This window comes from Lineus longissimus, chromosome 2 (genome assembly GCF_910592395.1).
Source record: "Lineus longissimus chromosome 2, tnLinLong1.2, whole genome shotgun sequence".
Taxonomy (NCBI): Eukaryota; Metazoa; Nemertea; class Pilidiophora; order Heteronemertea; family Lineidae; genus Lineus; species Lineus longissimus.
The window spans coordinates 15,487,963-15,515,473 of record NC_088309.1 but is presented as its reverse complement, the minus strand read 5'-3'; the positions used below and the strand labels follow the sequence as shown (position 1 = coordinate 15,515,473).

General features: G+C 42.4%; 2 protein-coding genes across 8 annotated transcripts in view; one reads left to right on the top strand and one right to left on the bottom strand.

Annotated features, from left to right (window-relative positions):
• The window catches only part of LOC135482675 (fructose-bisphosphate aldolase A-like), a 32,478-nt gene extending 29,960 nt beyond the window's left edge, over window positions 1-2,518 (bottom strand). Inside the window, exon 1 of the mRNA XM_064762925.1 lies at window positions 2,430-2,518. The gene's annotated coding sequence lies outside the window, so the exon portion shown is untranslated. The remainder of the gene's footprint in view (window positions 1-2,429) is intronic.
• The window catches only part of LOC135482676 (synaptic plasticity regulator PANTS-like), a 52,490-nt gene continuing 27,131 nt past the window's right edge, over window positions 2,153-27,511 (top strand). For 3 of the 7 annotated variants that reach the window (XM_064762931.1, XM_064762926.1, XM_064762933.1), the window contains exons 1-4: window positions 2,563-2,643; window positions 10,584-10,699; window positions 22,721-22,766; window positions 26,104-26,225. In XM_064762931.1, coding sequence (XP_064619001.1) covers window positions 10,634-10,699; window positions 22,721-22,766; window positions 26,104-26,225 — 234 coding nt within the window. In that variant the 5' untranslated portion in view covers window positions 2,563-2,643; window positions 10,584-10,633. Of the gene's footprint in view, window positions 2,227-2,562; window positions 2,672-2,726; window positions 2,776-2,882; window positions 2,935-10,583; window positions 10,700-22,720; window positions 22,767-26,103; window positions 26,226-27,511 lie in introns of those variants that run through there. The other 4 variants (XM_064762928.1, XM_064762927.1, XM_064762929.1 and 1 more) reach the window with 4 other exon arrangements.

The following is a 27,511-nucleotide window of genomic DNA, read 5'->3' as shown; positions in this document are numbered from 1 at the left end:
AAATAAATACCAAGTAACATGACAAACAAATACTCTACACCAAGGATATGACATGTATGATGAATATTCCTAGATACTGCAGAAAATTGCATTTAATAAGCAGTTTGCGGGGGTAGCCATGTTTGTTCAAATCTCCCGGGCGAATGACGTCATGGATGCAGTTGGTTTCTTTCATCAAGGGGAGTACTACTCGTTTCCACGACTAAGTTTCCAGACCTTTTTCTGCCCAGGTACCTTGGCTCAAACGCATAGGGAACTAGACCTGCTTGTTCTTCTGCTGATGCACGGTTGTAATCGAAGGATTCATCGCCGGACGTCGACAAAGAACCCGAAGAAATGTCATCTGTCATTCTAAGCATTCGCCATTGTTCGAACAGCTGATTGTCACAATGGCTGCATCCATGACGTCATTGGCTCTCCGTTTGGATGAGAGACCAGATTAAAAGACACCAAGATGGCGGCATACTTGATTCAAAAATAAGCAATTAAAATCATCCATTTCACTCATTAATGTTTGTTTATTTATAAAACCAAGAGCCACAGTTGTTTCTAAGAATACGCAGTTTACGTAGATGTTAAGGTTGTAACTGTTGGTCGAATGGGGAATCATTCCCATAGCTTCCCTTTAAGGTGAAAATTGGTGAAAATCGGCCAAATATACCACGTCCTTAAAAAAATTTAGAAAATAATCCTAGTATACGGTATACCCCTACTTATTACCGCCGTTTTATTAAAACAAGGGGTAAAGACAGAGGTTTTGAAGAATTTTGATGAGTATCTCAATTATTTCTGTGAGATTTTGGGTAGTGAAAATGCCCAAAAATGCCCAAATCCTGGGCACTGAAAGAGTTAATCATGAAACACAAAATGACAAAACCACCCAACAGAAGGAATTTATCAGTTATTTTCATTAGTCGATATTTTGATGTTCTATTCTAACCCACAGCCAAGGGTCAAAGAGTGTTTCAGACACTATTGGCTTCTTAAAGCTGCTGATTAATATTACTCAAAAGTTTTTTAAAAACCCAAACCATGACTTTTCAATTTCATTTTGATGCTATTGTTAACCCTAACATTATGAATATCCAACCATTAACTCTTCACAGGGTTCTTCATTAGCCTTAATGGTCTGGCAGGCCGCCTGACCATTATTATAAGGGGGGCCTGACAACAAAAAAAACCAAACCATTTTTTTCACCCAGGGACACCTCTAGTTCCTTCCATTACTGGCATTAGCTTCAAATGCCCCTGACTAAAGACATGAAAATGTTTTAAAAGTTTGTTCATAAAAGTCAGGAAATATAACAGAAAAAGAACTTTGAATAAAAAGCTCGCTTTTTTCCTGCGCGTGCGAGAGATTTCGTCAAATTTTGTTGATCTGCCAGACCATTCACAGACCCTGTGGAGAGTGCTGCTTCACTTCCATTCCACAATATTGATGGTTCCAACCATGACCCTTCCTTTCCAGGCTATAACTGTGTTTTCACAGTCAGCTATGTTGGAGGGCAGAACAATGATTTGTCATGCCTGACTTAACCGGATAAATGACTGCTCCCTTGGGTAGTAAGACATATGATCAAAACATGGTGGAGGGGTTGTCCTATTACATGTATTATGTCATCCTCTAAATATAGTTTCTATGTCAGGGAGGACTTTTGCTTGGATGTATGATGTACAGTGGATTGGATAATGCATTGCCATTAGGCCTCGGGGCCGATAACTTCCTACTTACTTTACCCTCATGAGTCAATGAGAAGGGCATTTTTCGGCATTAATTATTATACCATGCCCACTTTTCAAACCCCTCCCGAAAAATGTAGGCTCATTTAATTTAGCGGTTTACTATAATAGATGGATCGATGCACTTGATTGATTGGGGATATCGTTTACGAAGACATTGCGTCACGTAACAGTAGAAGTGCCATATTTTGTCAAATCGTCAGCACTGCAATGCATCGTGTCGTGACGGCGGCCAACACCTTGTTAACGTTGTTCCAAATCAAATACTTGCATGTATCTATCACTCTTTCAGTCATAGCCTAGGGGCTAGGGTTTAGCACATGAGCATTGTAGGCTGCAGGGGCCATGATGCATGGATCATTTGGAGGATAGGCGGGGAATGTCGACTCGTACACTACACAGCTGACATAGACATGGCTGAAGTGAAGGCACAGCAGATTTGCATGCATGCACATGATGAAGAAGGCAGAAGCTACAAAGTTTACTGTAAGTGTTAGGCCTAGGCCTATGACAGTACGAGTACGAGTAGTCGAGTGAACAGGCCTTACTGTAGTGTATAACACAGCCGCAATGCATAAATGGCAAGCCCTCTCTACGTTCGGTTGAATTTCGCAAAGCATGAGCTGTGTAATTGTTGTCATAGATTTTTACTGACCACGGGTATGGCATAAAAAGATGTAAAAACCTACGAGATAATTTCTGCCGGCCGAAATCAAGAAGCTTGGAGAAATCGTAAGTGCCCTTGCGAAGGTTGGAAGGAGATGTGCGCAGAGGACGATCGACGAATCTGCGCAGTTCCACTTCCAGGATATGACGCCATAAATGCCATCTCTGGGCTCATCGAGCAGACATCGTCACAAATAATAGAACTCGCGTGCATGCATTCGTTGCGTAATTTGTGAGGTATGTGTCAAAAATATGGCTTTTGATGGTATGTTAGTATGTCTCAAAGGGACTTGAACATAGTGACTTAACTTTTACGTATACGGATATAACAGATTATCAATTAATCGGTACATTATAGCCAATTTAAAGGTTTGTAGCCTATAGGTCTCACTGAACAGTTGGGACGATCGAGGTCCACTTGCCCCCCCCCCACCCAAAAAAATTATAGCTCTTGCGACACAGGCCGTCTCTATGGATAAAAATGGGTCTATTTTGTTTGAGAGGATACTTTTTACGCACTGTCTGGAGGTACTGGACCCGTATTATCCCTAGGTCAGAATGCTAAAGCTGAAGGGAATTATTTTGTGCATGCCCAAAACGTTGTTGTCACTCAATCATTTGCGGCTTAGAAATAATACTCTTTACAGTGACGCTGAAAGGGTGGATGTCGTCCTGGGTGCCGACAAATGGTACCCAGGTTCGAGATCGACTGGACAATAAGCACCCTGGGTGCCATTACACCAGACAATACAGCACCCAGCTTCTTTTCTTCGGACCAGGCAAAAAGAAGCTGGGTGCTGTTTGTCTGGTGTAATGGCACCCAGGGTGCTTATTGTCCAGTCGATCTCGAACCTGGGTACCATTTGTCGGCACCCAGGACGACATCCACCCTTTCACTTTCAGCTATAGTGACAGTGCGCGCGTCTTTGATTAAGACAATTTAAACAACCAAAATTTAGTAAATCGTGCTAATGTGAGAATATTTCAAGTGAAGAAACAGTTTAGTAGGCTAGACAAAGGCAAGGGCTTCCATAAAAAAGGACCACAATTAAAACTGCGTATAGGCCTAGGCCTAGGCCTGCATCAATCAGATAAGCCGGCGTGGCCGAGTGTATACCGCGTAGGATTCAGTCCCCTTTGACCCTGGTTCAAACCCACGATAGCCACTTTTTGGCTCACCGTAGGGGAGTCTATACAATACCGCAGTGTCCGTCGTCGTCGTCCGTCGTATCCTAGTTCAAAAACAGTGGCACGTTTTTTAACCGCTAGGCCTATGAACTTAAAACTTTGTACACATGACCCCCTAGGTCAGATGACCCGTGACACTAAATTTCTGTCTGATCTGATTCTCTACTTGGCCACCAGGGGGCCAAATGTGGATATCTAAAAAGTGTGATATCTCGCTTATTAGTGACTTGTTTTCGATAAAACTTTTTTGGTAGGTACTCATAGCAAGGATCTTACGGGTTTTTAATTTGATCTACTTTTCAAGGTCGCAGAGGTCAAATGGCGTGAATTGGCCGTTTGAGTGTAACTATGGCACGTTTCTCAACCACCAAAGCTATGAGCTTGAAACTTGGTACATATAACCCCCTAGATCAGATAACCTCTGGTGCTGAATTTCAGCCTGATCTGATTCTTGACTTTGCCACCAGGGGGCCAAAACAGAAAAAGTAAGAAGTGCAATAGCCTGCTTAATAGCAAATTGTTTTTGATGAAATTTTTATGGCAGGGACCCCTAGCAAGGTTACCTCAGATGTTGCACGATTTTTCGGATTTGACCTACTTTTCAAGGTCGCAGAGGTCAAATGGCGTAAATTTGCCGTTTGAGTGTAACTATGGCACGTTTCTCAACCGCAACAGTTATGAACTTGAAACTTTGAACAAATGACCCCCTAGGTCAGTTACCTTTTACACTGAATTTTGGTTCGGTCTGATTATTGACTTGGCCACCAGGGGGCCCAAACTCAAAACTCAAAAAGTGTGATTTCTCGCTTATTATAGGCCCCAGATCCCGTCTGGGGACTATATTGTTATCACTGGAATTCTCGAAACTGTTATTTTCTTCCACCAACACATTTATTGCGGTAGTCCAGCAAAACGGCTAAATAAACCAGAAATCAATCACCCTTACACCACCAAACCCAATTCCATCTATGGACTATCGCAAAAGTATTTTTAAAATCCTGAGTATTTCGATACTTTTGAAGCATTTTTGCTGAGATATCGTCTGATCATCTTCTCCCAACATGCCGAAGCTGCGATTCAATCCGACATGCGCTGTGACATGCGCAGAGGCGAGACGCTGATACATTAGCATAAGCTCCGCCCCGTCATAATGACGTCATTATTCTCAGGAGTTGGTCGAGCGATGGGACGATTCGATGGAGGTATTATAAAGAAACCCAATTCGATTCATGGACTATCGCAAAACGATTTTTCAAAACTCAGAATATTTCGATGCTTTAGATGCGTTTTTATGACTCCAGCTCCTCCCTCTGAGAGTTGGAGTTAGTATTGTTTTCGCTCAGATTTCTCGTCCAATCACGTGACCTCTCCAACACTCGATAATGCACTCTTTTCGTCCACGTTTTAGGCCAATCTTCGGCATGAACATGAAATCTAATAAGCGCAGTACTTGAATCAGATGTTTCTCTCGCCTTGAAAACATTCCTGGGTAAAATCCATTGAGATCAGCCGAGTTAATCTACTTTTTCCGTGCTTGAAATCTCTGCCGCTGAATTCTATAAATAGAAACTATTAACATCGCGGCAGTGTGGTTCCCATTGTGCGCCCTCCCACTTCACACCATGTCTGGAAGTTTTACGGAGAGGGAGGGCGTGCGGTAAGAAGAATGGCCAAAATGACGTCACGTTTTCCTGGCAATGCCTCTTGCCAGACCAGTCAAGCATTGGGAAAGCATCTTTAATTCAGACAACGTTAGAACTAAAGTAAAAGCAGATTTCACCACTAACCAGTCAAATCGGAATACGACGGCGCAAAATGTTCTCGCTTTCTACTCTGTTGACATGACGACTACATGGGGACTATCAAATTTGCTACCAGCAAATTTCGGAATTCTAGTTACTGATTTGTTTTTGATAAAAGTTTCATGGTAGGTACTCCTAGCAAGGATACATCACATATCTTACAGGTTTTTGATTTGACCCACCTTTCAAGTTCACAGAGGTCAAAGTTGAAAACTTTACCGTTCTTGGTACGTTTTGTCGTTGTTCAATGTAAAGAGTTTTAATTTTGTGTAATGATGCATCGAAGAAGCCACTATTTGTATGCCAAGTTTCAGCCAGATCGGAATTCAAATATGGCCGAAATTGCATGTTTTGTGGGTTTTTCCTCGTATTGTGGCAATCCAAAGGTCGTGAGTTCAAACCCCGGTCTCTTCTTCTTCTTCTTCGCGTTCGCTCTGCCTCTGGAGGGGTCATTCTCCTGGGAGTATTTCCCCTCCAAGGCGGGATGAGCGGTAATGCGTGCCACTACGGTTTAGCGCCAATTGGGTTTATTGGCCTAGTGACTCCGACTTCGGCTTCGTGGCATAGACACCACAAGTTGAGGAGGGGTAGTCCACCACAAGCTACAGTCCACTTGGATGGGGTCTTTTACTTGCTCTGGAATAGACACCAGATACAAGGAACCTCGGTTTTACGTCTCATGCGAAGGACGGAGCAATCGAGGTAAATCAACTTGCTCAGGGTTGAAAGCAGACAGACCGGTGCGGGAATCGAACCCACGATCTTCGGATTGTGAGTCTGAAGCCCTAACCACTCGGCCATGCTGCCCCTCTGAAACCCCGGTCAAGGACAGCCAAAAATATTTTTATTTTTCATCTTTTCCTATTTTCTTTTCTGAGTTCTATCTTACATTTTCTTCATTTTTTGATTTATTTGGTGCCATTGATTTAATTAGGCGGTCATCTTGGAAATCGTTTTTTGCCGATTGCTGTAGTGTAACGAGTGATGAAATTGTTATGGTCAGGTGGATGTGTCTACATCACATATCACCCTGGTTTGTTATTTGACCTACCTGTCAGGGTCACTGAGGTCAAAGTTAAAAATGAAGACAACAATTTTTGGCTACATACTGTAGCACTTTCTGTAACTGTCTTCTAAAAATACTTACGGCGAGCACAATGGCCCCTGGCCGTTTCATTTTAATTTCTGCCCCATGGATTTTTCTTATAAATTTATAATAATATTTCTTCATTTGTTTTAATAAAAAGCTGACTTTCACTCCAAAATAACTGTCAAAATCATACATCTTCAGTATCTTAATTCTTATAAAAACAAGTGTCAGATGTGTAGTAAGATTTTCAACGACATTTCATGATTTAGTGTTGTCACGTACACGTGGCCGGGGATGTTTACGGGCGGTCAATACTTGATATATACTGGTATTCAAAAATGTAAGTTGTAAGTTAGAAGTTCCGTATATACTGATAGCACTAAAACGGTGCAGGAGAAATGCCGTACGAATATGCGAGAGATAGGGGATTAGTGTGCGCATGCGCAAAAGGACTCCCGTACCTTTAGCATTCAAACCTCTAGCAAGCGCCTACTTTTTACTTTAACACCAATGTCTTCAATTCAATTTCGTGTGCACATTTTGAGAGATGCCGCGATCTTTACACTCCAGTCTGATTGCAGTGGACGATCAAAGCAGTCGGGGACTTTTCCCCCAATCTGCCAATGGAGCGCAAATCACCCCATAGGGAGTATAGCCCAAACGGGAGTTTAACAAAACTGATGATAGCTTGGTTGGCGTACTGCCTGATAGGGGTGTGGAAATCGGTGCAAGTGCTGCCGTCTATATAGATGTATCGGAGCACAAGGACAATGGTGATGCGTGCAACTGAACAACATCCATGAAAGACCGCCGTTGTGTGTTTGTGACCAGTATTTTTCCATTATTTATTGCTGAATCAAATAAACGAGACAACAATCTATCTTTTACACACTGACACAACCACACACAAACATCGCCCATGATAGAAAGCAAATGCATGCTAATTGCAGACTGCAGGCCGAGGGTTTTCTCAAGAGTCAATCGAATACAGGTCAAGAACATTTCAACAGTTGCTCTGCGACCACTTTTTTTGATGCTGTAGTTTTTGGCTCACAGTCGTCCGTTGTTGTCGTCTGTATACTGTTTCAAAAACGGTCACACACTTAACCACTAGGGCTATGAACTAAAACACATAACCCCCCCCCCCCCCCCTATGTCAGGCGACCTCTGACTCTGACTTTCGGTCCGATCTGATTCTCGACTTGGCCACCAGGGGGCCAAAGACAAAAACCTAAAATGTGCGATATCTCGCTTAAGCGACTCGTTTTCGCTGACATTTTTGTGGTATATGGTAGGTACTCCTATTCCTAGCAAGGATACATCACATATCATACAGGTTTTTGATTTGACCTAATTTTTAAATTGGCTGTTTTGAGGGTAACTATGGCACGTTTCTTTACCTCTATGGCACAAATGACTCCCTACGTCATATAACCTCTGACAGGGAATTACGGTCAGATCTGATTCTTGTGACTTGCCCACCAGGAGGACAAAACAAAAAAGTTAAAAAGTGCAATATCGTGCTCATTAGGCCCCATGAAAAAAATTGTTAGTTCATCCTTCCCAGCCCGCATAATTTTTTCCACCGTATCAAAAAATATTATATTTTTTTATTTCCAATTTCATTTTCAATCACTAAATTTGCGCCGTCAGCTGGTTAGAATTGTTTCATTATCTATTTAGTTGCGTTTCTGATGAAATTTCCTTTCCCGACCGATGACACCAAGCATGTCCACTTTGGTTCATTTTATCAGCTGTTATTCACTTTTGAATGAGGAAACTCGCCCCAGCGCAGATGCTGGCCGTTGACATGCCTAACAGATGCCGATTAATTTGGTACCAAAAACGCCACACCCATCAAATATTGTATTGAATGCCAAAACACCATTGACACATCCGATTTTTCAGTGTAACTAACAATATTATCACAGTGATTTTAGATATCTTATACAGTGTTACAACACTTTTCAAGGAGATTCAGAGGAGATTCAAGGTGATTCCTTTGTTGCAAGATTTTTTTGTCTTCAATCCCCAAATTTGCGCCTTTTTCAGAAAATGTGCTCTTCCGATGCTAAATGTATTAGCGCACCTCTAACAGCAATTCGTTGAACTAAAACTTTGCGCGAAGGGAAGTCTTGTGCATTCTATTTGTTGATTCTTTGTATGTCCGATTAGCAAGAAGACGTTGCATTGCACAAGAAACCTGTCAAAATGCAATTCGTGTTCATTCTATTACCAGTTGCTGTTCTGAAAAAATCAAATATTAAAAAAAAACGCCCTCATCACTTTCTTTGGAAAAAAGGATGATAAACGAAGAATTTTCTTTATAGGGCCTTAGTGACTAGTTTTCAATGATATTTTTTGCAGCGGTCAATGTAAACCCTGACACCCCCCTGGTCAGGCGTTCGACACTTTATCACCATTTTTGAAATTTCAATGTGCCCAGGGATCGACCCTTTTGCACCCAGGGTGGTGCGGACATGCACAAGAACTTCACCACCCTAGGTTGGTTGCACAGGTCAGGGCTTCGACTGTTCTTCACCATTGAGAAGACAGACGTACGTCAGGATATCACCATATCAATAAAAACAGGAAAAAAAAGAATGTGTCAAAGAGAACAACAATAAAAACAATCATATTGCCCCAACTAATTTTTTTGTCAAAGTCACTCTTCGAAAGGAGACAATAATAAAACAACTCGAGTGGGATTTGTGAGTGCGCAGAACACGCAAGTGATGGTCTTCGGCCTGAAAAATCACAGACCATCACAAGTGTGTTATGCGCACTGACACAAATCACATGAGAGTTCTTTTATGATTATCATATACCAAGATGTTCGCCAAAAAAGGCAATTCAGTGCTCAAAATCTGTGAAAAATTGCCCGCTGCCGGCCACCATGACATCACGTCATGAAACATGACGTTGTTCCACTGGTGACACAACTTCGTCGATGCCTGGTGGGCGACGGGTATCGGGAAATTCGTGACGTCATCCAGCAGACGAAATCCAGATCAACACATTGTGCGATACAGGGTGTGATACCGAAGCAGATCACACCCCCAGATCCTCCCGCTCAATTTCGGACTTCACGCTCACTTTAAACGCAATTTCTGCTCACCTTTTCACATGTGTGGCCATCCCCGCCATCTTGCCTATATTAGTGATATTATATGATAATGAGGTGATCTGATGGTGATACGCCGTCGTTGGCCGGGCAAGATTCCTGATCGACAGATGTTCGCCACCAAGGAAAAAGCCATGCGCCACGCATTCGACAAAGCTAATTCTCCTGATGTCCAGGCTGTCGACGATTTTTCACCGACATCTTTTCAGCTTATCGCCATGACATCGTCGTTTGAAAAAAAATCCTTCGCTCAGACATCGACACTACATCGATGTAGCGTCGATCCCTGACCAGGGGGGTGTCAGGGTTTACATTGACCGATGCATTTATGGTAGGTACTCCGAGCAAGGATACATCATATATGGAACGGGATTTTGATTTCACCTAATTTTCAAGTTCACAGAGGTCAATCAAGTGGCGTAAATTGGCTCTTTGAGTGTAACTGTGCCACGTTTCTTAACCGCTAAAGCTATGAACTTGAAATTTGGTACACGTGACTCCCTATGTCATGCAATCTGCATTTTATAGCGTAAATTGGCCATTTGAGTGCAACTATGACACGTTTCTTAACCGCTAACGTTATGAACTTGAACTTTGGTACACATGACTCACAACATCAAGCAAGGATACATCGCATGTCATAACAATTTTGATTTGACCTTTATACTATTACATGTAGCATGTTTCTTTTAAACCAGGATGAATTCCTAACTCCAAATATCTATACAGTGTGCACAATGGGCCCTGGCCTTTTCATTTGACACAGCATTTCACTGTAACAAAAAAAAACAACTCCAAACCTTGGCGCAGTTATTAATTCTTGAATTTAGTGACCTTTTTTTGGGGCCACCCGATATATGCAAAGGTTTTAAATCGAAATCCAACTAGTCCTGTTCGCATGCCCAAAAGGCTGGGGTTTTTCACATCTACTTCTGACTGTGATTATAAGGTACATTTTAATTTTTCCTTTTAGACTAGAGTGAACACATTGTGAATGAAGATTTTTTTGAGTGCTCAAAACCCATGGCAGACTCCAGTGTTTTCAGTGCTGATGAACTGACCGATAAACTTCCTCTAAAAGCATGGATGGTGAGTATACATTGATGTGCACTTGATCAAAATTTGACATAAGAGTAGACACATAATTTGCAGACTTTCAGGACACACCCTTTCACTTCTAAGAAGCCAGTCTTTGCTAACCAGTGCAATGCCTTAATACTCCTCAAGAGTGCTTTAAACCTGATCACAACATGAAAATATTGAAAAGAGAAATTTTGGAATCAGTCTTGACCCCTCTGTCGGAGCATAAAATGTCACTAATTAGTGATACTTCTAATGTAAATCTGACTCAGCTCTTGTGATCCCATCTCTGTAGAGCAGGGATATACATACCAGAATGCCCAGAAGAGAGCATGTCACTCCGCTACTTTGTTCACTCTATTGGCTTCCTCAGAAGGCATGGTTTTAGTACAAAATTTGACTCGTGGTCTTCAAATGTTTTCTAGATGTCGCACCACGCTACCTTACAAACTGCCCCGAGCTATACTTGCCCACTCGCTCTCTAAGATCTAGTGCAAAAGGTCTTTGTAAGAAGGTGTGCACACGCTGAGTGATCGGTTCTTTTAGCATTTTCTGTGGCGGGACCAAAACTGTGTATTCGGCTTCCAAATACTGTGAGGGACAAAACGACCATGGCTAGTTTTAAATTGCACTGAAAATCTTTATTTTTAAGAAATATTTTTAAGTATTTACATGTTTATAACAAATGTTCTTTTACATGATAATACCCAATTTTATAATCATATTGTGTATTGTCTTATTGAATGCATGCATGTTTTGATATATTGTAGAGTGCTTAGAAGTTTTTATTGATGTTAAGCACTAAATAAATGGTTTTAATAATAATAATTTGACCTGACCCTTTATCCAGTAAGGCCACACTGCAGTCATCTAGGATTTCACATTCCAAACTGTTACTGCAGAGCGAGTTGTTTGTCATCTTCGGTTAGCAGGGCACAATTTCATAATGGCTTACTGGACTTAATGCAACGCGAGACAAGACCACAATTGATTTTTTAAGCCTTTTAGCAGTTAAATTGTCAATGTTTGACCGCGACGCATCAAAGAATGCGTCAAGTAGTGAAACTGAAATTCGGATATGATATACGGGTTAGTCTTGTGAGTAACTGGTGCGATGGAAATTGGTGATTGACCACGGAAATTTTTTTATAATCGACAAATTAGACAGACTTTGATATTTCCACTGTTTTCAGCCAACTGGCAGAAAAAAACTCAAAACACGCCCCCTATTACCCAATTAGCAAAATTCGAAATTAATTTTTTCATCAAATAATTTCTTTATATCTGTAGACTTGCCACAGCAAATATTTTTTCAATACCTCTCCAAATATGTACTTGAGAGTAAAAAACATGCACTCGTCTAATTGATAGGCCTCGACCCTCCAACCTATGAATATTCATTAGTGGTCTTGTCTCACGCAACAAGCAAAATGGGGGAGCGGCCATTATTTTGGACCCTGCAAGTTTTTGTTCCTAAAATAAACTTGGGGCTAACATGGCAACAGAATACCTCCATATTGTGGATGATATAGGTGCAATTATTTAGATTTACCCCTCAATGTGATGCTGTAGTGTGTAGGTCTTAGGTTCAATTCTTTATAGTCACTCCTCAATGGGGTTGTGTAGTGTGTTGGCCATAGGTTTGATTCTTGATATTTGAGATTCACTCCTCTGTGGTGGTGCAGTAAGTTGGTCATGAGTTCGATTCTTGGTAGTTACTACTCAATGGGGTGCTGTAGTCCTTTGGTCATTGAATCATTCTCAATATTTACTCCTCAATCAGGTGTTGCAGGGCTTCGGTCATGGGTTCAATTTTGAGATTTACTCTTTGGTGTGGTGCGGGTCTCAGCCCCCAGTTTACCTCAACTAGATTAGTGAAATAATATTTCTTTCTTCATAAAGATACAACTATGTGATAGTCAGCGGAATTCTTCAATAAAATAAACATATGGGTGTTGAGGCTTTTCATTGAAAAAATTTGACTTGAAGTGAAACAACAGGAATTGGCTATCATGCAACTATCGCCAGACTCGCCTGGCAGATTGAAGGTAATTTGCATAATGTGTGGGCGAGGTATTTGTCATAACTGCCACACCCTACACATTTTTAGGTTCGTGGAGAGTAGAGACCCAGCGATGCATTTTAGAGCAATTTGAATGGATTTAATGTGATACGAAACCATTAGGTGGCGCCACCTTTGATATCACCAGATCATGCAAACGGGGAAAAAATTGGAAAGAAAAGTTCCCGCTGTGATGCTGAAGTATGCCTGGTTAAAGACATACTGAAAAAATATTTATTTTCACCTGAAAGAACCACGCTGTGTGTTCGTGCCATCCTACCTTTAAAAATAGAGGAAGCTGAAAATGAAATATGTTCGTCTGCTACTAAGGGAAGTTGTAAAATAAGAAACACAGAAACGCAGGAACGAAACACAGAAATGCAGGACCCGCCACTCCTGTTGTCATGGTTGTTGCCGCGAAAGTGGTTGTAACAAAAACAGGTACTCAGTCGGAATGGAAGAAGGAATGCTCATTTCCCAATATCCCTTTTGGGATCTACAAGGCAGCAATAGCTGCGCTCCAAGTGGCGGCACTCTGAAGTTCATACATTATGCAAATGATTAAACCTCCCTAAAAATGTTTTTTTCCGGATTTGCCAAAATCGCGAGCAGCTCCAACAACGTGTCTGGGGAGAAGGAGGCATGTTCATTCTCGCCGGAGAAATCTCCCAATTTCTTCTGGAATTTCTATTTGCAGAATAGAGGAAAGAAGAGGTATATCCAACAGAGAAATTGTCAACAAACGATATTGACCAAAACCCCACACCACAATCTCTAGGCTGAACTTTGACCCTACTTTGCATATGTTAATGAAGGCAAATCTACCTTGAACCTCATTTAATCATAAACCCGAGACATTACACCACCATTTAAAACAACAAGCTGTAGGAATCGAACCTACCAAATCACTACACTACCATCTCAAAAAGACTGCAGTCCCTTCGTGCCCGTGATGGAGTCATCCACTCAGAGTTTACTTTAACGACGATAACAACGACTTGGTCATGGAAAGTATCGCCTATGCCTGCGCCTTAATTCCAACTTTTATGAAAACCCGTTGCATTTTCATTTCTGTGTTTTGTCACCATATTGGCGATGTCATCGACACCTGGGACAGGGACTAGTTAGTAGTTTACCTGAGTTAGGTAGGCCCACCAGTCAGTTATTCGGAACAGTAAAGATGGTGCCACAAGTTCGTGTTAGCACTCACATGGATGGTGATGTTAGACATTTTCAGGAGAATGCCTATAAACCAGTTGACTTGCCAGGGACTTGTGAGGGAACCAAACCCAACATGCAGTATCCCTAACCAGTCTGAGTGCATTGATGATTGTGGTCAAGAATACTGCAATGGTATCCAGCAATTGAAAGGAGAAACCCATGCCAACGGATTTAAAGCAGGCTATGGGATGCGCCAAATGCCCTGTGAGCCTGGTTTGAGCCAAATCCACGAGAGGGCAGGGCCGTGAGCCAAAGGCCCCAGACAGTGGCAGATCCAGCTGCAGACCTATGTGCATCACCCCATGGAGGGATGATTCAAGAGTCCCGAATTGTGCCTGATGGGGGAGAGACCAGGCTTTGTCTAATGAGCTAAGTTTAGCATTGGTGCTGGAGAAATTAGCGGTCCAAACAGAGTTACCTACACCACCACCTATGTCGTTTGATGGAACTCCGGCCGAGTATATGAAATTTTGTTGATTGTTTGACCTCCGGGTTGGATGCAAACACTTTACCGATAGCTTTAAGCTTTCCCAGCTGCTGATGTTGACAACTGGTAACGCCCACAGGCAATCATGCACCTTGATGGTTCAAGGGATGGCTACACCAACGCCTTGGATGTACTGAAGGACAGGTTCGGTCGACCCTATCAGATTGTTAAGTCATGTTTGGGGAAAATCTTGTTTGCGAAGAGGATCCGCCTTAATAATCCAAAGGGATTGCTTGAATATTTCGACCACTTGAACGCTGTCCACGAGACTCTGTCAGACATCGACCTACTTAGAAAGGCTCAAACCGCCTTGAAGGCAATATTTGAGCGATTGCCACCGGCAGTCCAGACGCGATTGGCGAAGATGGTGTCACAAATGGAAGAGGAGGATAAGTTTCCGCGATTGAAGGATTTGGTTGAGTATGTGAAGAATCAAGCTAAGATGATGAACCATGTGGTCTTTGAAGTCAAGTCAGTGGTTGCAGCAGCGCAACCATCAACTGCTGCGAAGAAAGACAGGACAACAGCAGCATTCCCACCATAGGTAAAAGTTACCACCTTTTCTATTCAGGCAGCAAGTGAAGACATGCAGAAGGGTGAAAAACCAGGGGGCGGGAAGCCGCAGTGCAAATTTGGCAGCCAGGAACATCTGATTATCCATTGTCAAAAGTTTGAGAAGGAGGAACCCGCAGCCGGGAGGAGATTTGCCAGGAACAATATGCTGTGCTATGGCTGCCTCAGCAGGCATAAGGTTAAAGACTGCAGAAAGAAAAGGCCTTGTACAAGTTGTGGTGGTGATCACCATTCACTCCTCCATACACCAAGTCATGGTGCATCAGGTCAGGCCCAGGTGAATCCACCGGACATCTAACATAGGGAGCTGATGGAGCAGCTCGGCCAACCAGCAGGCAGGATCGTTCAGGTCAAACCAAGACCCACAGTCAAACACTTGGGTTGGTGGTAGCATCAAAACAGGGAAAAGATGCAATGTTGCTGAAGGTGGTGTCTGTGCGTGTAATTGCGGAAACGAATGATCTTTCACAACACGTGGTCTGCTAGACACTAGGTCTAGCACAACGCTGATTACAAGGGAGTTAGCGGATGGTTTGAAGTTGGCCAGGAGGAAGGAGACGATCATGTTTAACACTGTTCTAGCTCGAGGACAACATCAGGCTGTCTCGGTCTGTAGTTGTAGCCTGCAGCCAGTTGGAGCTGACCAGGCAGTAATACCTGTAAATAAGGCCTACATCATTGCAGACCTTCACATAGACAACAAGTATCATCCAGAGTCTGTCGACTGAGTGCATGGGATCACCTGCAATTGATTGAATTTTCGACAACGGCTGATTTTGACTCAGACCTACAGCTCATGCTGTGTTGGAAGGTCGCTATGGTGAAGAACCTCATAACCAACCTTATGCGGTGAGGACCCCCTGGGATGGTATGTTGCAAGACCCACCAATGAGCTGGTATCGCCAGGAATGAACGTCAGTTATGTCGGGATGAGTCAGGCGAAGGAGTTAGGAGTACAGGGTGAAGCTCAAGATGTTGACCTCACAAAGGCTGTGGCGAAGTTATTGGAAGTCGAGAAGCATGGATTCGAAAATACGGAAACAAAGATGATGTCAATTGAAGATCGTCGTTCATTAGCCCTGCTAGAAAGTGGTACATGTCAGACCGATGATGGTCATTATGAGATTGGTCTCTTGTAGAAGAGCAACCACCCAGTACTCCCGAACAACCGAATGTTGGCAGAGAAAAGATTAGTTGGCCTAAAGAGGTGGTTTGACAGGGATCCAGAGTATGCAGCAATGTACAGGGAATCGATGGACCCCAATTTTAAGGAAGGTTATGCAAGGGTTCTCACCGCAGAGGAAGCAGCAGCATTCCATGACAAAACCTGGTATTTGGTTCATCATGGAGTGCAAAATATCAACAAACCTGGTCGATAAAAAGTAGTCTTTGATGCAGCAGCAGAGTATCAAGGCACTTCCTTGAATTGTGAGCTCGATTCAAGGTTCGTGAAGAAGATTGCCAAGCTTCGAGATTTCTGTGGTCACGAGATGGGCTTGAGGTCAAACCTGTTATATGCCAGATGACCAGGCACATTTTTGACATGGCAGATAGCCCGAGTGCGTGGATCTTTGGATTGAAAGAGTGTGCAAGTGATCACGGTGCCAAGTAAGACAGTAGAGTTTCTGAAGCTGTTCACCGGAGGTTCTATGTAGATGACTTGTTGTGTTCATTGGCTACGGTCGCGGTTGCGATTGTGCTATCATTGGGCTTAATTGCTCTGGTAGCGGAAGGAAGGACTGACCGCATCAAAGATCACACTTCAGTACGTGCAGAGTGAGAATAGGCGCTTCAAGACATATGTGGCCAATTGTGTCGGTGAAATACGGGACTCGACGACGCCAAGGCAGTGAAGGCATATACCCGGAGTATTGATACCTGCAGACATGGTGTCGAAGGGAACCAGTAGAGACGTTCTTGGAGTCGAAACAATGGTTTTATGGGCCAGACTTTCTCTAGAAAATGGAAGATCGCTGGCCAGATTGCCGCTGTACCGTGTCAGTTACCTGGCGATGATTCGGAGATCAAGGAAGAGACGTTTATTGGAACGGTTGATACAGCAGCACAGTCAGTCGAGAATATTCTGCAGAGGTACTCATCATGCACCAGATTGCTGAGAGCTGTAGTGATTCTGACAAAGTTCTGCAGATATCTGAGAGACAAGTCTTTAGTTAGTCCAGAAATCACGGTCCAGGAATGGTTGAAGCAAAACTCAGGGTTGTAAAGTTGGTGCAGGCAGCTGTGTTTGCTGAAGAAATTGACAGCATCCAACAGACAGAAAGAGTCAAAGCAAAAAGTCATTTGCATCGATTGAACCCTGTGTTGGTCAATGGGGTGTTACCTGTTGGAGGAAGATTGGCAAGAGCAGTGATGTCCTTTGACAGTAAATTTTCGATAATACTGCCTAGCCATAATCACGTAGCAGAAGTGCTGGTTCATTAGTTCCATGATGCTGTTGGTCATGCTGGTCAGGACCACGTACTCGCCAAGATTAGAGAAGAGTTCTGAATTTGCAGAGCCCGTACCCTCGTAGAGAAGGTACTTAGAGCTTGCATTGGAGGTGCAAGCGACATGCAAAGCTGATGACGCAAATGATGGCAAAACTCCCAGACTACAGGCTGAGGATGTATGAGCCTCTGTTCACACGTTCTGATGTGGCTTATTTTTGGAGCAATGCTGACCAAGAGGGTTAGAAGTACTGACACCAGCGCACTTCCTCATTCAGAGACCTGCCATATTTCTACCTCCAGGAAATTTTGTGGACACAGATCAGCATCACCGTCTGAAGTGGCGTCACGTCCAGCTTCTGGAGAATATTTGTACCCGAGTACATGGTACAGTACAACCTCTCTATTGTGGACACCCATGGGACTGGGCCAAGGTGTCCGCAATAGAGAGGTGTCCGCACTAGAGAGGTTATGCCAAATCGTCCGATAGGTGGATTTTAAGTTCCCGCCTTGCAGGTCTTGGTTTTCTCTGTGTCGACATCTAGCGTAGAAACTTTAAACCTGTTGGCTGATCGGTATTTGCTTGTGATGTTGCGTTGAATGACGTGAGCTACTTTGGAACTTAGAGCGTGAATAATCTCTCTAGTAAAAGGTGCCCCTTGTATTGCGAAATCTCCTCGACATGTCATAATGTGTGAAAAAAACCCATAATTTCTGTCCATCAGCCACCTTTGATTAATAATTATTTTTTTCTAATTTCTCTACTTACGCATATTCACCGCAACACTGACAAAACCGTGTGGATTTATGAGTGTCCGTTGACACAATACATGCAATAGGCCTATGTGATTAGTTGAAAAGATGAGTAAACAAATGCCGCGGCTTAATTAGGATACAAAAACACAATGCCATGGGGTAATTACGTTGATTAATTACGCAAATATCACACCTGTCGGGCCTACTTGACTCTCCAAGCGCACGCAGGAAACCATTGTTTTTGCCTACTGTCCGTTATTGGGAGGGAATTGGACCAAAAATTGGCTATCGCCCTGTCCGCAATTCGGAATGTAGAGGTGTCCGCCTGGCAGAGGTGTCCGCTGAGGGAGGTTCTACTGTATTTGTATGGGTCCAAAAACTTAGACAATATTTCTGCCATGGGCAATTTTTCTACGCACAGCTCATCTTGGTTTGCCGAAATACTTCGGTCAAGACAGGGCATGTGTTTTTTTGGTGCATATCGGATTCTATTCAATCTTTTCACAGTTTCTGGACTTGTGTACCGTATTTTGCTGCGTATAAAACGCACTGGGGTATAAAGCGCACCCATTGAGTCCGTAGACAAAATCCAGACATAAGGCGCACCTACGTATAACACGCAGTACATTTTACATACTACAGGTATACACAATGTACCGGGTATACCTGGCCATAAACAATTTTTGCCGGTTTTTAAATTGAACTTCCTATTTCTTTTTTAGTTGAAAAGGACTGTTGTAACAATGAAGAGGGAAAGTGGTCATACACACCTCCGACCCTGCATCACATACTTGTATACTAGTTGCTAATAAAGCCGATACATTTGTACTGCGTTCCTCTTTCTTATCTCACTACAGCGGTAGTCTTGCTCGTACTGGATATAACCGATAAAGCTTTTCTCATTGAGAGAAAAACTGTGTTGTGCTCAACTACAATTTCGTGTGTTGACACGTGGTTGGTGGTATGGGGGCTGTATCATAGGTCGACAGAATAGAGAAGTCAAATTTTCCAAACATAAAGTTATGGATGTTTAATCAGCACATAATAGCACATAAACAGTATCCCATTATTCACAATAGACAATTAGCACCTTAACAATGCCTTGTTTATGGTAGGTAATTAAACGGTACTTTGCATCAATCAAGGACAATAGACCAAACAAAGCCTCGCTTTGATGTTAAATCATGGCGGCACACAATCAGCTGATTTATCGATTTGGATTTATCTCGCATCTACGCTCTGAATATTGCCGCTAAGGACCCTCAAAAACATTTATAGAAGTAACTGAAATGATAATGAGGATACTAATATGTATTGGGTACAGAACAGGCGAGTTAGCATCGGTGAACTATGCAAAGTGCATCGATATTCCCGATTTTTCTTTCGTGCAAAAATATAAAAATGCGCCGACTTGGTTGCGAGCCAAAAAAGCCGTCTTCTTCTTCTTCTTCTTCAGCGTTCGCTCTGCACTTGGAGGGGTCATTCTCCTAGGAGTAATCCTCCTCCAAGGCGGGATGAGCGTATCCTGCGTGCCACTACGGTTAGGCGCCAATTGGGATTATTGGCTTAGTGGTCCGACTTTGGCGAGAGAGATAGAGTCCACGCAAGCTACTCATGTTTCTCACTTGGTTGGGTCTTAGCTTGCCCTGGCATAGACACCAGGTACAAGGAACCTCGGTTTTGAGTCTCATTCGAAGGACTGTGAAGAGCCAGGAATTTTAGTTCCTTGAAAGCCACGCCGGTTCATCCAGACATACGATCATGGGTTCTTCCCGGGATCGAACCCGGGCCCTATTGCGTGGTGGCCAGCAGTGTAAACCACTAGGCCATGAGGCTCCTTGAAAAAAAAAAAAAAAAAAAAAAAAAAAGCCGTCAAAAGAAATGAGTTGATGGAAAAAAATCTTGTGATCATTTGGTGGCTTCCTAGGGCTAGGCCATAGATAACACGCACCTTGGTATAACGCGCACCCCCCGATTTTAGGGCTTTCTTGGGTCAAAAAGTTGCGCCTTATACGCAGCAAAATACGGTATGTAGATAGAGGCACGGACAGTAATTAGACTTTTCTGCCAGTGTAAGTTGTGGCAGACGCTTTGTTTTTTGAGTGACATTTTACGTTTTACCAAATACGGTATCGGACTGTTCAAGCGCAATGGCACGGATGGATTGGATGGTCTTCGTGATCCCTAGACCATCAGGGGAGAATGTTCGTGCCATCCCGCCTATAAATCTGTCGTGACTCGATGGTGCCCTCTGTTGGACGTTGAGCTAAATAGGGAACAAACCATACAACGATTTCCTCGTATTAAATATGTTTTAATTCTCACACTCTACGTTTCGCGCTGAAATGTGCTTCAACAGGAGTAAACAAAAAATTGACATGTACAAGATTTTATATGTGCTGCAACAGTATTGGGACGGTGACGCAAAGTAGTTACGTTGTTTTCATTGACGTGCTGTGTTGGCCTGTTTGTTGACGTAGCACAGCTGTGACGTCATGTGTCCAAATAAATTACGTAATGGCTGAGCATGAGGCAAGTGCCGTTACCAAGAGGTTGCTAAGGAGTGAAGATTTAGATCTGTACAGGGATTCACCCAGAATACTTGGGATTTCTAGCTATATGAAGAAAAAAAAAGTGTAAAGAAATTCCCAACCTGCAGAGGAATAATTGACAAGCATGATAAATGGACAATACTGATGTTGCACATATCGTGATAGCAATAATACAAGAGTAAACTGATAGTGGTATATCAAAGTGATAAGAAGATATGCATAACAACACATTACATGGCAAAGGATTTGCCTTGAAGACCTATCTTGTAGTTAGTCTCCGCCATCGGCTGAGACTTTTGTATTAGGGTATTATTCTCCTCAAGAAATTATTCCAGTAAACTCTCGTCCCCAGGTGAAAGCTTCATATGTACATGAACACGGCAATGCATTGCAAAACATCGATAAAACGAGGGTGTCCATGAACTAAGAAGTCAATCTGGGTAACAGCCGCGAAAGTGCTATGGGCATGCACAGCGCAATACATGTAAATTTTTAACCAATAAACCTCGCCATACCGGCACGATGACTGGTACCCCGCGTTATGTGTATTACATATTGGCTGCACATATGGAGGAACGTAACGGATAAAGACCAGGGACTAGTCTACACCATCGAAGCATTTTTCTATAAAACCTAATATTTGGAGTTTATGGGCTATGAAATAAGAAAAAACGGCAGTGAATTAAAGCAGCTGAGTTTCAAGAATGTGTTCTTCCCTTCTGGACACTTTATGTTGCCTTGATCAGTCGTATTTCGCACATAAACCATCGCTTCCCTGAAGTGAAAGTGCGATGTTTTTGTTTTGTTTTTGTCAACATGCATGGCTGTGTGCATATGAGGCGGAGACTCCAGAGTCTGCAAAGACTCAACTGACAATTCTAGTTAGAATATCTATCAAGTTCATACCCAGTGGTTTTATAGTTCGGAGCCACTGGTTTTCACATTTGTCTAGTCTGGATCTGAATGAAATTCTTTCTTTTTTTCTTTTTTTTTCTGTGTTGGATGTTGGACACTTTAGCGAGTCACAGAAAGCAAATGTCAGAGCAGAGAATGAATTCATTTTTCCAAACATTGTGTATGTTTTTCAGTCGTCTCAAAAGTGTATCAAGAATTCCGAGTTGATTGGGATTCCAAATCTGATGCCTCCAGCCACACTGTGATAGCCAGGAGAATACTTTTCCTAATTTCGATGAAAAATTGCAGGGTTGTTGCGGCTCTTCCTTACTCGAGTGTAGCTTGAAATGAACCCATACGAATTAGCACATGTTTAACCTTGCCAAATCTCGCCCTGCAGCTTGGAAGTATGTTACCGTATGACCGCCATCTTAGGGTAGTAAACCGGCCCTAAGCTCACATAAGATGGCCTCATCAAATTGCCAAAGCATCCTCTATACATGGAAACTGAGATCATGGCGTTAAAGTTATTGCTATTTTGAACACAACAGACCGACTCATATCCATGGAAACGGCCAGAGTCTGAAGCTAAGAACTAGTTGGGGTTTTTTTTTGGGGGGGGGGGAGGTACAAAGTGGCGACCTTGTATCCACTGGTTAGTGAGACCTAGGGCTGCATGGCCAAAACTTGGTTCGATGATATCTTTGCTACTATACCTAGAAATATTTCTTGTGATCGTGATATGACCTCCTTTCTGACCACCAAGCTGCCATCTTATTTAACAGCAGGATGATACCAACTTTGCAATTGACTATCACCACCAGTATCGACTGACAATCTTTCTGTGTGCATACCCAGGAGGGTGTCTGGAATCTAGCATATGCATGTGTACAAGAGTGGTAGGGAGTACTGAAAAAAAAGGAGAAATTGTATGCACATGTACTAAATGAGCAGTCCCTAATCAGGATCCTTTGCAGAAAGTGAGCTATGATATATTTCTTGTATTTTCACAAGTTGGATGATTTGTGTATTTTTCAGATTCGTCCATGTGCTGTCTACAAGTCTGAATACTTGGAGTGTACAAGTAAGTAGGGCCTAATTTGATTTCTGGTATGTAGACTCTCGGTCTTGAGCCTTCTGCTGTTGTCCATTAAAACCGCTTCACTACTGTACCTTTTTTAGCTCACCTCTTAGCAGAGGTGAGCTTATCCCATACCGTGGCGTCCGTCGTCCGTCGTCGTCGTCGTCGTCGTCGTCGTCGTCGTCGTCGTCGTCCGTCGTCCGTTAGCAGGGCACGTTTCATAACTGTTAGAGCTATTGAGTTGAAACTTAGTACACATGTACCCTTATGTGATGACACTTGGGAGACCAAGTTTCGGTCCGATTCGTTTCATGGTTTGGCCACCAGGGGGCCAAACGTTAAAAGTGAAAATATGCAATATCTCCCTTAATAGTAGTCGGGAAATTTTGAAAAAAATATGGTAGGTACTTCTAGCAAAGGTGCATCATATATCCTCCGGGTTTTTGATTTGACCTCCTTTTCAAGGTCACAGAGGTCAAATGGTGTAAATTGGCCGTTAGGATGTGACGATGGCACGTTTCTAAACTGCAATGACTATTGATACCAAATTTGGTACACATTTACCCCTTAGTCAGCTGATCTCAGGGACCGAAGTTTGTTCCAATATGATTCACCACTTGACCACCAGGGGGCAAAATCCAAAAGCCTTAAAAATGTGATTATTCCTTAACTTCTTGCCCGATTGCCACCAATTTGATATCATGGGTACATCTAACCACCATACAGTATATGTCACACAGGTTTTTAATTTGACCTTCTTGTCAAGGTCACAGAGGTCAAATGGCGTAAATTCGCCGTCAGGCCGTAACTATGGCACGTTTCTTCACTGCAATGACTATTGATCACAAATTAAGTACACATGTACCCCTTGGTCAGGTGATCTCAGGTATCGAAGTTTGGTGCGATCTGATTTGCCGTTTGGCCTCCAGGGAGGGGGCCAAATCCTAAATTCTTCAAAATGCCATTATTCCTAGTAATGACTTGCCCGATTGGCACCAATTTTATATCATAGGTACATCTAATTCTAACAACTATTCAATGTGTCACCCGGGTCTTCTTTGATTTGACCTACTTTTCAAGGTCACAGATGTCGAATGTACTGTATTGGCCATTTTGGGGAAATTGTAATTGCTTGGACCTATATCAAACCTAACACTACATGACACAAGACCATGCTCTTTATCCATCTTTCCTCCAAATGAGGTGAGCACAATGGCCCTGGCCATTTCATTAACATTATTCAGTTGAGTACTGGACTCTATAGTGTCATTCCTGGCAATCACGTGCAATTCGTCATGCATCCTAGTACGTTACGTAATGACGTCATCAGACCAAAAAACCTGTCTACCTGTAGGAGCCAGCATCATCACACATCGGACCGAAATTTTGGGATACAGTAGTGAAGTGGTTAAAAGAGAAATGCTGGATCTCAACAATTTGGCTGGCCAGTACAATGGATGGGGAAAGGGTTTTTTATGCGCCCGTCGCAAGAGGGATATATACTTGTTATGGGCCTGTCATGAGTTGTGTGTCATTTGTCATGCATCAGAGCTATAACTTCAGAATCGCTAGAGATTTCACTCTCATTTTTAGCTCACCTTGGTGAGCTTCTGTCATCACGTCTTTTCCATCATCTGTCATGGGTCGGTCGGTCCGTCTGTCAGTCTAGCCATCCGTTCGGCCATCTGTTGAAATCGTTTCCTAGTGGTTTGAAGGCCTCATGGTGCTATTGTGTCTGACGATTTTTGAACAACGCTTATTGGTCCCAGGGTGCGCTTCATGTGAAAACTACTTTTGGCTTTATCTCATAAATTATGCTAGCTAAAATCGTGAAATTTTTTTTGTGGACACTGCTCATGAGACTACATCATACAATCCCCGGGTTTTTTATTTGACCTACTTTCAAGCTCACAGTGGTCAAATAGTGTAAATTGACCGTAATTGGTTTCCAGTGCATATGTCCATAACTATTGAGTCTAGGCTTTTCATCTTTGGGTAGTTTAAATGTCTTATGGTCCCATTGTGCCATTTGGCAGTTTTGGCAATTTTTTAACTACGCTTGACCCCAGGAGGCACTTAATGTAAAAAAACTACTTTTGGCTTTATCTCATGAATGCTGCTAGCTTAAATCATGATATTTTTACTGTGGACACTGCTCATGAGACTACATCACACCCTGGTTTTGTATTTGACCTGCTTTTCAAGATCACAGGGGTCAAATAGTGTAAATTGACCCAAATTGGTTTCCAGAGGATATCCATGACTATTGAGGCTGGGCTTTTCATCTTTGGGTGGTTTGAAGTTCTTGGCCGATTTGATGATTTTCGAACTATGCTTGGCCCCAGTGGGCGGGTCATGTGAAAAAATACTTTTGGCTATATGTTGTGAATACTGCTAGCTAAAATCATGAAATTCTTACTATGGACACTGCTCATGAGATATTGAGACTACATCACATAATAGAGTTTTTGATTTGACCTACTTTTCAAGGTCACACGGTTCAAATAGCGTAAATTTACCACTATTGGTTACTGGGGTATGTCTCCATAACTATTGATCCTTGAATTTTCATCACTGAGTTATATGATGGTCTTATGGTGCCACATCTTCACCCGCAATGTTTTGAGATCGCTAAATCACTTACCCAAACCCTTGAACTTTTTTCCGCCGTAGAAGCTGTTTTTTGGTCCTGGCAAGTAGCCTCGATTTTGGACCAATCAGAACAATCTCAGCAACTGCAGTAGTATCCGATTCTGAGCAACAATACGATTTGAAATATCCACGACAATAGTTATACGATTTGGAATTGTGGTTATTCATGTTTTGCCATGGTGCAGGGGAAACAGGTAGATGAAAAGTACCTTAGAATGTGTGGAGTTAAAGCTAGTTTTTCTCTAGGCTATCCCAGGAAAATGAATTTCTGCCTACAACGCTGCGCCCATTAAACAGATTCTAAAAATACACTAACAATTGCATTAGTTGGACCGTTGCCAAAACAGGTGATGAGGTTGGACAACATTCGATCGGCGTGACCTTTGTCCTACTTAAGTTTTCATATCAGCGCTCGAGAAAACAGGAAAGGCGATGGAATCCGTCATGGGTTTGTGGAGCTCGATAGTGGTGACGCAAACCCATGAGAGTCAGGATGATGGCGCCATTGTGTGCTTCGGTGCTTTTGCTCATCAGCAAGAAAGGTCCCTTCTTCTCACAAACTACTTTCAGCTATATCTCATGAATGATGCGCGTTTACTATCATGTCACCTTCAGCGAGTGTGGGCTGAGGGGTTATGCTCGCTTTGCAATATTTTTTTTGCTGATGTCTTTTTTTTTCGAATTGTAGGCACTCGGGGCAGAATCCACCAGTATTATATCAATGGCTATTCCAACCCAGATTGCCACAAATGGAAAGAAGATTATGATAACTGTATGGCCGTAGTAGAATCAAAATTTCCAGAATTAGCTGTAAGTCTACTGGCATGCTGTTTCCCTTTTTCTTTTTTGCTGTGCTTGTAATATCAAAGTACAATGAGGAACCTGCAGAACTAAAAATCCAGATGGCAGCACCAGTACTGAAAGGTACATGTACACTTCCAGTGCATTTTCCATTAAAAATTAAGTTTTGAAATATTCAATAATCATTGACCCGGGAAATGGCTTTCTCATTACAACCATGGTCCACTTGCCTGCAGGGCCCCCTATTGGCAGGTTTTGTTGTGCAGGTTCCTCATTATCCTGCTAAGATTCTTATAGATTCAGGTTCAAGACCTTATTAGCTACGCTGGCTTCCAGCGGAGCTTATTGTTTGTACTGGAGCTGGCCAAAAGTAGTTCCAGCAAAATAGTTGCATTTTCATCCGAATTTGCTGTAGCTGGGCCAGAAAATGTGCCAGGATACCAATATTTTGAACTCTTGTTTCGATATGATTATAGCTATTCACAGCAGAAAGACTAAACCAGTAATTGGCAGATTTTAAGCTGGAAATTGTCTTCTGGTCAAAAGTCGCAAAACAGCCTCGATCCTACCTGTCTCTGTAATGTACTGAACGCGGTACACATAAGGCATTGTCCTAAGGCATTGCAGCCAAGGCTGATAAAGTGATGGCCATTTTGTGAATGTATATAGAGTGTGTATGTTCACTTCAAAACAGTTCCAATCGAAATTTTTCATAACAAGCAGTTAGAAAGTGGTATTTCCCTATATTTTTATTCTTAATGTCAACATGTCGTTTTGTGGTTATTTTGTCTAATTCTTATTAATATTGCCGATAAAAGACACGTAGAGAAACCCAGATTCATGCGCTCAGTTCATCTCTGTACGGTAGACGTTTTGACAGAAAACCAGGGTGGGTTTTCTCTGTATTTTCTCTTGATTTGCTAGGTACAAATGGCCATTACAACTGTTATTTGAAAAGTCATAGTATAGAATGACTCCCGTAGCTTGTTTACATAGGAAGTGTTACCGTTTTTGGCTTTCTGTCTCGTTTAATTTGCTCAGTCATTGAGTCGAAGTCAAAGATCAAAACACACATGAACGCCATAGTACATTTTATACACAAAACGGTGTTGCAAAAAATTCTTCCCAATCATCAGAATGAAATAATCGTAATACTTCAGAATTATCTATTACACATAGATATAACAACTACAGGAAAATGACTTTGAAATCCAGACAAAACTTTGTTATAAGAATAGCCTCTTTGTATTTATAAACATCATAGATGTAAAAAAACAAACCCGAACGCTAGAACA